The 12,024-nt window shown below is 36.1% G+C and overlaps 1 protein-coding gene across 1 annotated transcript; it reads left to right on the forward strand.

Moving 5' to 3' along the window:
* Window positions 1-7,256: 7,256 nt before the first annotated feature.
* On the forward strand, window positions 7,257-9,540 carry LOC119691559. The gene is made up of 2 exons (XM_038109295.2): window positions 7,257-7,601; window positions 8,847-9,540. Exons 1-2 carry the CDS (start codon window positions 7,436-7,438, stop codon window positions 9,338-9,340), a joined length of 660 nt encoding a protein of 219 aa, XP_037965223.1. The 5' UTR covers window positions 7,257-7,435; the 3' UTR covers window positions 9,341-9,540.
* Window positions 9,541-12,024: the final 2,484 nt, after the last annotated feature.

Raw genomic sequence — 12,024 nt, forward strand, 5'->3', positions numbered from 1 at the left:
AGCTAATTTTTATCTTTTTAATACTCTTTTTATCTATAAATTGATGAATAATATCTTTCCATCCTTTTGCCTGGTACCTATTCTAGCAATCGGGTCACAATTTCATTTCCTAAGAATAGAATAGAATCAAAGACACCTTTATCCGATTGCTTGACTTCTCACGTACACTTTCAATGCATCAATTTTATTACAATTTCTCATCTTATTACGGAACCAACTGAAAGCAGTTGGCAGGTTGATTCTTAACTGCTTTCAGTTCTTTTCAGTTTTTTAAATCGTCTCATAAAAAATCTGATCATTTCTGTTGTCACCAGATAATGAAAGGATTAGATTAGTTCCAACGGAGGACTGAGCGGAATCTGAATATGATTGAACTGATTTTATACAATGTTTTATTATATTCTATTGCCTTACATAGTGAATTACAGTCAAACTGCAATTTACGTGAGATTCATAGTTTTGTAGTTCCACGTGCGCGTCTGTTGAGGCGCTAGTGTTGCTAAAAATCATTAGCTATTGCGTTCGAGAGATATATTTTTTAAAATCTTTCTACAGGCTCAAAGGTCCTCAATACTTAATGTTAGCCAATAGGGCTCCAGACTCCAGATTATGGACTTGGTTTTATCCAGAGAATATATAAATAGTTTGAACTGAAAGGTTTCCTTTACACAGCTCTGTGTTCATAACACAGTAACACAGTATGGCGCGTGTGTGAAAGGCTGAAAGGGGATTACGTAAGATTATGACCCTCTGCAAGGGTTACAGAGGGGTATTGTTCAACAAGACTGTCTATAAACGTGACAATTGAGTTTGAATAATCTCTCAGACATAATAAATGTACTAGGTAGGCTCTTTAGGTAAGTAAAGCGATGTTTTTATAGTTGGTAAGAGGTAAGCATTGTTTGTATAGGTATTATACTAAGCTAGCATTATTCCTGTATAGGTATAATATGGATAATAATAGTATATACAATATGTTATTTATTCCTATTATACCTACCTCTACCCGACATCGAAGCGACTGATATAGGCCTACTGCTATGTGTAAAATTTAGTTTTTTTTTATAAATATATTTTTCACGATAAAGCGGAGCGATGGTGTGGTATTTACTTGCTATGATTTGAATAAAAAATTGGCTACATGCAATTAATTTTCCTGAAACTCCCACTGGAAAAAGGTTTTTAGCTGATTTTCTAGAGAGTCGTTCATATCTGCAGAGGAACTAATAACCGTACCGTGGGTGGACCTCTAGTCCGCTGGGCCGCCGACATTAGGCAGCTGGTTGTGGTTGGATGAGGAAGTACGTGGAAACTCTGACATAAGACACTTCTAGGGAGCTTATTTCCAGCAGTGAACAATTAGTGGCTGATGATGATAAAGGTCACAAACAGGCAAGACAACAATACAGCAAGAAACATCTGGACTCGACTGGACCGACGACCACAGACATAGGCCAAGGACAGAGGCCGAATGAGGAATCTCCAGGACTTCATAGCCGTGGTAGAAGCCTGATTACAAACGACTCAAGATGGCTGATAAATATGAAAATAAAAGTTTAGTCATCCTTCAATAATCCCTTAAAACTATAACACTTCCAGGTAGCTGCCCTGCACGCAGTAGTGGGCTCTCTGCTCCTGGGAATAGTGGTGCTGGTGGTGGGTCTGGTCCAGCTGTCACCTGGGGCGGAGGCGGCCCAGCACCGCTACTACCTGATGGGCTGCGGCGCCGCGCTGCTCGGGGCCGGCGTTCTGGGCGCGCTGTTGAGGTGAGCTCTTTGATGCTTATGCGGTCCTGGTACTTTGTTGATGTAACCCGTGTAATATCAGTAGATTTTTTTAGATTTTTAACCGACTTCAAAAAAAAGGAGAAGGTTCTCAATTTGTCTATTTGTAATTTTTTTGCCTAACCTAAGTAAATTTGAAAACATGTAAGTATAAGTAGGTATTTATAATTATCATTTTACTAGGATAATTTACCTGATAAAAAAAACTGTGATGTTGGATGGTAAAAGCAACCACATATTCGAATGAAAATGTTCTTGTACAGGTTTCCAAGAAAGCTAATATCTTAAATAATAATATAATAATAATAATAATAATCTTTATTTGCACACTATGAAACATAACTTAAATTTAACTTAATTAACATACATGCACAAATGGCGGTCTTATCGCTAAGAGCGATCCCTTCCAGACAACCGTTATAGATAAAAAGTTAAACATTGGAAAAGGGCACTTAGGTGTACTTAATAATTAAAGAGTTCATAAGAAACTTACAAAGTCGGTTTATTGCTAAGTAAAGCTTTAAAAGTCGCCTTGTTGTAGCAAGGTAAAGAAGACTTCAGGCGCTCAAGTTTGTTTATGAAAATTCATAATTTTCCCTTTACGATACTTTTGGCAACTTGAGTGGGTAATTATTACCAAGACCGTACGGTTATACCTTCATTAAAGCGACAGAGACCCTTGGTGCGAATCCAAGTCAGGTATCAGTTATTCAATTCAGATTTCATCGCCTAGGGCCACATAGCCACATACACATGAAAATAAACGCTCAAGCAACTGGAGATAGGTTGGTGCAGGAAATCATACTAACAAAGAGGACATACTCATAGATAGGATTATACCTAATAGTTACCATAAAAAAATTGGCTTGTTACAACTGACGTATCATTTCCAAAACCAGCTCAGTCCATCAACGTTAACACAACCCATTTCCACTTCCAGATGCATCTGCCTGCACTGGTACAACCGCAAGTACCGCGACGACGTGGAGGTTCCCGCGCCGGCCGCCACCAAGAATGGGGGCGTTAGCGTCGTGGAGCACCCCCCAGCCAAGCCAGACAAGACCCACGCACACCACCACGACAAGACAGCCCACGACAAGCCACGCCTCAAGACCCAGGCCAGCGTCGGCCGCGACGTCGACACACTCATCAAGCAACCATCCGCTGCCAGCGACACCTAAACTTCTGAAATCTGACCACTAGACTAAATATCTGTAAGCATATTGGTGTCGTGTTGTACCGATGTTAGGCTAACTTCGTACTGAGCGCGCGAAGCGTTTCGAACGCCGCGACTCTCCGCGTTTTACTGACTGGTGGAACAGTCTATGTTTATCGTGTGTCTACGTGTACGCTCATGTATTTTATTACAAACTTGATGTCTCGTTTCTTTCCAGTTTCTGTTCTAAGGATGTATTGGGGTTCGAAATTACAGTGTTCGGTACATATCATTTTGATTAGGATCAACCCGTGAATTTGTTTTCGAAATTCATATTTTTAACCCTTTTAATTTTCCTCACGTATTTAGAGGTATTGGCTTCGTAAGTAAATGTGATTGAAAACTTTAATATATTCGAGGTGTAAATAATAATTATGTCGGAATTGCCGTTTAATATAGTCTTATCTGATTAATTGTAAATTTTATATCCCTTTACATTTTAAAATTTTAAATCATTTTTTTATACCTATATATTAAAAAATTATATCATTACAAAGTCATTACGCATGGACCACAAATAGAGTCATTTTAAGAATTATCTAGCTATCCTCCATACTATATTATTTATTTTACAGTCGATATACGGGAAATTCAAAATCCTTGCCGTCCGATGAAATATATACTCATGGATTATTTCATATAATATTTAATTTTGTACAATTTTATCATTCTTTAATTGCACAAAGTTAAGGGAAAAGTTGACCCCATTCATTTTGACTTTTCCGAAGTCTCTATTATCTATACACGAGCTTATTGATGATTGTAATTGTACAACTCAAATGCTTCATCTATACAAACTGTTACTTTGTAGCCGTCACTTCGGTATCGTAGTTGTTAAACATTATATTATTAGGTGTTGTCATTCGATGTTTTAATGTACTCAGAGCGACATTAACCATAACACAATTTAATCAAATGTAGAGAAAAGTAATTTTTAAGTAAGAGTCTGTAACATTTTTTCAATTTTTCTTTGGAAGAAGGAAAAGACGCGTGTATTATATGACTGGTCGGGTTGTTATTGGATAGGAGATGGAGATAGGTAAATATAATAAAAATATATATATTATTAGTCTCATCGATGGTGGTATAAGAAGATTGTTTGTATAACTTCCGTGCATCCGATATATATACATATAATTATAAATATGTATTTCATTGTTTTTTTATTTAGCTGGTGTGAAACATTCAATCATACGAGACTGAGACTAGTGTTCTATTAAAAATCATCAATATCAACATATTTACAAATTACATTTTGTTTCAATCCACACTGAAAACTTAATAAATAAATTGGGAATATTTTTTGAACAATTTAAAATTTAACCGCTATGGTAGTCTAGGGGTAGTACAAACTTATTCGCACTGGAAATGGAACCATGTCAGTCCAATAAAATAGTTACAGAAGTTTTAATTACAAAATTATTGAATACTTTTCATGTTTGGATTAAAAACCTATTATTTGACACATCGAATACTATTTAACCGTTATACGTATATGTGTATCTCAGATTTCTACCATATTTCATAAATGTTGTGCTGAATGTTCATTTACTCAGTAATGATACATACATGTTACTTATTGATGTCGTAGATTAAGAACAATGTAGCATTAAAGTATATTTATATACAAGTAGGTAAAATGTGGATTTAATTTAAGACAAACCTTATAGTTTTAGCGCAGAACTTTGCTTGAGAACTCCTAGCTAAAAGTTGCCAAATATAACTAAATGATTTGCGACTACGAATTTAGAAGAAAATCTTCAAACAAATGTTTATTTGTCAAATTAATGTGCCATCAGAGACATGCAAACTACAGTTATCTGAAAAGGTGTACTGCTTTAAATAAGTTTAAATATAAATAGCTGAATTTACTTGTTGAGTACTCGTATATCATAAAAATATTTTAAAAAAAACATCTCTATATCTATCGATTCGTTATTAATTCGCTTTTAATAAATTTTATTGCCGTGCCAAATAATAAGTGGTGTGACCACGAGAAAGAGCTGGTCTACTTTCATTGTTTATAAATAAATATCAACTAATTTACTTACTGTATTTTGTACAGTGGGAGTCTCACTAAACTATAGTATTTACGATACATAACATTGGAATTCTACCATTCTTATTCTGAGTATCTTAAGAGATAAATTCGCGTCTAGATGCATTTGAGGAAAGCTTCCACTGTACTCATTTTAAAAAGGACATGTTATAAAAAAGGAATTGTATGTAAAGATTTAAGGCACAAATATTATACTTACGTATATTAAAAGCTTTCCCTGAACATGATTCTTAGGTTATGTTATGACATATTTTTTTTTACTTGAAATGTTCATTAGAATCCATTGTACTCTCAAGATGAGGCTCTATGTCCCTATATGATTGATAATACTTACCAACTAATTTACTGCAAATATTGTACAATGAACCTAAATTTAAATGGAATTCAAAAGAGGGAGCTTTGATATTAGATAGTATTTTTTAATATATTTAATTTATACTTACTTATATATAATTTATAGTTACTTCTGATGAAACATTCCGTAATGGCTTGTTGTGTTTACTAGGATTAAATGAAATTAATGTGTCTAGAACATACATTTATGTACTTACCAAGTATTTATCATAGCAAATATTGTGTACCTCCTTATAAAATCGTGTTCATACCCAGTATTACTATTTTTTCTTTTTCTCGATTCGCATATTTAAGTTTTTTAAATTAAGTTATTATTTTTATCGTTCAGGACGTGTCCGAAATTATAGTCTATACTTACTTACATATATATTCACTGTGATAACAAGTATGTATAAAGCCATTAAAATAGTAAAAGGCATTAAAATTATGATAAAAATATGATCGCATACAGTTATTTTAGGTTTTTCTTGCGTACTTGATATTTAAAATTATATAAAGTACTTAACATATTTTATTTGCTTTATGAAATTATTAAGCTCAAGTTTTAAAAATGCAAAATATATTTTCACGATAAAGGAAAATAACCATATTTTGGTACTCAGTACTGACAAGGTACTTACCAAAGAGCAAACGAGCGTTTTTATTTTTATGTGTGCGCCGATCCTAAATTCCGAATTTCGATGTAGTTTTAAATATCACGGTTAATAATTATATACATTCTTTTTTATTCTATAAATTTGCCTTCTATAATTAGTAAATTCCACACATGTTCACATTTTAATATAATTACGATTATGTTTTAATTTGTATTTAAATTATTTGTGAAATAAATGTATTAAAATGTTTTATATTAGAATATTGATATACTTTAATTTACTTATGACTGTACTGTTTTATATCTAATATATTTTATACCAAATGATGTCTCTAAAATAAAAATGTGGAAGAAATTGATTGTTTAATTGAATCGCACTCAGACAACAGTCCAGACAACCCACACCTTTTTTTGAATTACATAGGTAAGTACACACAATGTAATTATACCTAAATTTATTTACTTACTTACTTACTTATAGTCCTGTTACTCCCCTGTGGAGCTTAGTTATTCCCTAAATTTATTTACGAACAAATATCTATTAAGTACAGAAAAATCCCCCATAATAAATCAAAAGACAAAGTGCTTCAGCAAATTTCGATCTTGGTCTGGGATAGGTAGGTACTCAGGAATCATCGTAGCTGAAAAGAAGTGTAAATATCTACTTACCTACCTATTGTGAGAATACAACCTAAAAACGTTTGTTCTCTCGACGAAAGAAAGACGAAATATTATGGCTACTTTTAACAAATCTAGGCAATTAAATCTTATATAAATTCTTATAGGTAGGTTCAGTAAGTAGTAGCATAGAATAACTAAGTAGTTACTAGTTAAGTACTACTAGTAGGTACTTAGTTATTCTATGGTAGTAGTAAGTTAAGTACTTATAAATTTATTGATAATACCTCATTAACGCCGTGCCATAAAAATGTTCACCTCTCTCGAACGGTACCTAAACAAAAAAAAAACTCTCACTACGACTACGACCACTGATTAGTTACAGAACCGCAAACTGCGCCATCTTTGAATATATGCTTGAACTACAACTTCAATAGTGAAGAAGATCTTTACGCGTTCACACTACGTTGCTACTCATGTCACTTGACTTACAAAGTGCTTGCCTACTTATGTGTATAACCAATAGATGGCGCTGCAACATATTTTTCATATAATAAAATAATAACATTAGATAAAGCAAGCATGCGACGGCGACGGATGACGACCAGCCTTGTCGCGCGACTCCGCGTAACTGCACGAAGCGGCATCGTCGCGTCGCGTAGTTTCACTTCGCTTCGGATCAATATTGCAACAGAACGCGTCGTGTCGCTTTTGAAAGCCAGTCGCCGCGACACAGTTTAGCCGCTTGGTTGTCGCAAAGCAACATAGCGGCTACTTATTTGAAAATTTTATTAAATTTTAGCTATAAAATGGCTCTGCCACTGACCTTTGATTTGCCGGTAAATGTGTTTTCTTTGATAGATGAAGTGAGGAAACGACCGGTACTATGGGACACTGATAATAGGAGAGACACGTATACCCACGCCGCCGCAATGTCAGCATGGAAAGAGATTTCGGAGATCGTGGGAATAGACGGTAAGTTAATCATGTTTAAAACTTAGTCCTACCTAACGAAAAAGACTGATGTTATAAGGTTGGCGAAGGTGTGTGAATTCATCACACGTATGGTTAATGATATGCCACTGATTAGAACTGATAGAACATATCAATGCGGATTTGAGTAAGTTGAGTTGTAAGGTAGGTAGGTACGTTATTAAGCTAATGAAAAATGGGTGGCACACTTGCCTTGCCGGGGCACCTTCACACTGCATTTATAGGTAAGTACAGTGGACTGAAAAGTGTGAAGTGTTTCTATGCAGGTCACTGTACATGTGTACAGTGTACATATGGCTCTGTAGGTTTGGTTATTCAAGTTAAAGGACAGGAAAGGCGAACTGGCGCTATATCCAGAAAGGGCGATAATTTGAACCCGCGGCCCTTCGATGAGAGGACGAAATCGCACCCGTTACGCCATCGCCCAACCACGGTTTTGTGCAGTGGGTATAAATCGTAAATTCTTTGAACTATGGAGATACTTTACCTATATACATTTGTTTTAACCACCGACGAAAAAAGAGGTTTCTTTATATATTTAACATGTTTGTGTATCTGTAAGTGGTAGTGAACTCCCAAACGAATGAACCGATTTACTGCCTTCCTAAGCTTGGACCATTTCCCACCATGCTGGTCAACTGCGGGTTGGTGGGTTCATATCTAGATGTGCTGAATCAAGATATGCAGGTTTCCTCACGATGTTTTCCTTCACCGTAAGAGCGATGGTATATTCATTGTACTTAAATTCAAAGAACTCATTGGTACATGTCAGCGCCGGGATTCGAACCCGCATGTCTGGCGTGAGAAGCGGGTCCTTACCCGACTGAGTTACCACCTCTCCAACATTGCACTGCCTTAAAATGCATACATACATAATACATACTATTACACACATATAAATATCAAACCTTACATGTAAGGTCTTCCTTATTTCAAAATATGTAGTTGTTAGTAGACGTTTGCGTATAACACTACCGACAGGTTACTTATAAAATCCATATACCTACCTATACGTAAATAAAACCTGCTTATAAAACGAAAATAAAACAAAGCCCTTCCTGGGTGCGAGATCCTTTCTTACTGCTTCTATTTAACTTTGTAAACCAATGTAGGTACCTTCCTACTTCTATTATCTATTCCACTACAACCTATACCTCTACTGTTTATTTCTTGTAAACCTGTTAAATGGTCCCAATAATAATATTACTATTCTAATCCTTGTTGCAGAAGAGAAATGCAAAACCAAATGGAAACACATGCGAGACTCGTTCCGGCGACTCAAGAGGTTCCAAGCGACCAAACCGAACCACAACTCCTCAAAATGGCGATACTACAAGCGCCTGCGCTTCCTCGAACCACAAATAAAACTCGGCACCGGGATCAGAAGACGACGGAACCAAGAAGAGATGGTCTACGAATCAGGCGACGAAGAAAACCGTGAAGAACCGGTCACAATCAAGTTCGAACCGTCAGAACTCAGACGCAGTATGCCACAAGAAGTCATGGTGCAAGAACCACTGACCCCAGCCGGCACACACAGGGAGTATGATGCTCTAGGAATGGGAGAACCTGTCTTGTCTGATGATGAATACAATCTGATGTTCTTGAAGTCTTTACTGCCGTTCCTCAGGCGCCTAGATCCGCTCAGGTCTCTGGTTGTTAGGAATAAATTGCAAGAGATCTTGTTTGCTGAGATTAAAGAGCAGGAATCGTTAGAGTAAAGTAGACTGATTTGGTAGCAAAATTTTTGGCTCTGCTATTGTATGTGTTATGGAACGAGGGCGATCATTACAGTCGAGTAAGCATTAACTAATTTACTTACTTGCATAGATTTAGTTACTCTCGTAGAACGATGTCCTATTCTTTGGCTTGATATGTGATAATTATTATGTACGAAAGTTAATAAATGTTTATAAAGTAAGTTAAATACCAAGTTACTTTATATAATAATATACCTGCAATACCGTCGCGTAGAAAGTTGTGTAGAAAGAGCTGGCTGCCGCAGAATGGAAAAAATCCAACCAAATACTAATAGGTAATATAAAATACATAAAACATACTTATATACTTGAATATATACATACTATTAAATATATAATAAATAAATGTATTATTCTGGCAAGGATAATAATTTATTATAATTAATAATTTATCTAAATCTAAAGTAAACTTTCTTGTTATTTATCATCATAATCCACACACCAATCACAATCCATTAAGTCCTTACTGCTGGGGTACGGGAGACCCGTTCCAAAGAAGGAATAGGCCCTTTTAGGTTGGTGGCCCTCAACACAAGCATACTCTACCCCAGTGGTTTTCAACCTTTTTCGTGATGCGACCCCTCTGGCAGAAAAAAAATATTTCGCGACCCCCTTGATCCTTCGGTTTTTTATCCAATATTCATTCCATACGACGTTTTTGTGGTCGCCATGATTAGGATTCGCATATAAGTACAAAATGAAAATCATCGCAGCAAAAGACAAAATACACGTTTAAAAAAAATCTTATAGTCGTCGTCGATTCCATCGACAAAATCTTTTACTGAAGAAGTCGTTTGTGAGGTGAAGGTTATACTAAGGTGAAAACTACGCGTGCAGGATGCCACATCTAAGCCAAAAAAAAACAGAATGTTAATTCGCGATAAAAAAACATTGTCCATAGTAAAAAAGTCACGTGACCAATAAAGATTCTATGGAAAATGACTTTTTTTTGCAACATGCTGTATAAGCCCGAAAATGAAATCAGAATTACCAGAATGTCAAAATTTATGAAAAAAAAACATTCTCCATAATAAAAAGTCACGTGACCAACGAAGTTTCTATGTTGTTTTTTCATTTTTTTCGCCAATTTTGACATCCTGTCCTTACTTTCGGGCCTAGACACAACATCCTGCACACCCAGGCTTCGGCTTAGTATGAACCTTGTATAAGTACCTGGCATGAAAATGGTGTTAGATAATTTTAAAGAATAATTTGTGTAATTTTTCCGCATTAACGCGCGTCTTAGGATTTTATTTTTGTTTATAACATAAATTAAAATGTTTATGAGTAATTATTCTTTTTTATCTAACTGTAAGAGAATTTTAATAATGAATGTAATAATAGCAGCCTTATTGATTTTTTTACTAACGTAGGTACTCAATTTTTTCGTCCTCTGGCGACCCCCTACAGAAGCTTCGCGACCCCCCTGGGGGTCGCGACCCACAGGTTGAAAAACACTGCTCTACCCAACTCCTAGTTATTATTATGTGCCAACTATCAGATGTTTTGAAGCTACCTCAGACTAGGCTGTAGGAAGTTAATTATAGGCATATTTACATCATACAATTAAACATCATACCCGTAACCCACTGCTGTACATCTGCTTATGCCAAGGAGCATCACAGCGCGGAATCCTCGGAGTTCCTCAACCAGCCACTACACGCCGGACACTTGTCTTAAGCTGCGTACAGACCGGCCAAACGAACGCCAACGAACGGGTTTCGTTGAACTTCGTTGCTGCAATCTGCCCTGTATTATGTTTGATACATAATACATATACATCGTTGGGTCGGTCTGTAGTCTGTATGCAGCTTTAGGTCTAAGGGCGTCCCAAGCTCTTTCCAGATACCATACCACCACGTCCACCACCGACATAGCATAAACAGCGTCGCTCGCCTGTCAAACCTTTGTCAGATCCATACAAGTTATGTGAAATTTATTTATGCTTAGGCGCTGTTTCACAATGTCTGGTTAGTGGCTACCTGTGAGATAAAATACATGCTGTCACTGTCAAAAATATAATAACAGAGAGTGACAGCATGTCTTTTATCTTATAGTTAGCCACTATCCAGACATTGTGAAACAGGGCCTTAGGATTGTTAATTGCTAATGTTCGGTGGCAGTAATGGTATATAACCTCCACAGTTCATGGTATCTTCTCAAGAACTCGTTTACCCCACCGTCATCAAAGTTCTTCGGCATAAGTAAATGACCGACCCACTGCCATTTGAGGATGCAGGTTTTAAGAGCTATAAGTAATGTCGGTTACTTAATACCTAAGTTATTTTACGAATTACCTCATTTCTGCTCATGTGCTCCATAACAGAAACCCCGAGCATAGTTCTTTACATTGTTGCTGAGAATTCTAAGTGACTAGTATCCACGTTTCTGACCCATACCCATACGTCATCATCATCATCAGTCAGATTATCGTCTATATTATAGAGTTGGCAGCACGCACTTATTGAAGACCACGTTGTCTTCCAATACAAATAACATTATGATATAGCTAAGCTATAACGCTAGGAAGGCTAGACAATACTCGTATAACTTAAGTAATTTATAAGTAAGTTTTTTTCTGTAGTTAATACCTATAGTACTACGACTTCTAGCGCCCGGCGACCTAAAGTGAGTACTAAACTACT

The sequence above is a fragment of the Plutella xylostella genome, chromosome 17, assembly GCF_932276165.1.
Source record: "Plutella xylostella chromosome 17, ilPluXylo3.1, whole genome shotgun sequence".
NCBI classification, from domain to species: domain Eukaryota; kingdom Metazoa; phylum Arthropoda; class Insecta; order Lepidoptera; family Plutellidae; genus Plutella; species Plutella xylostella.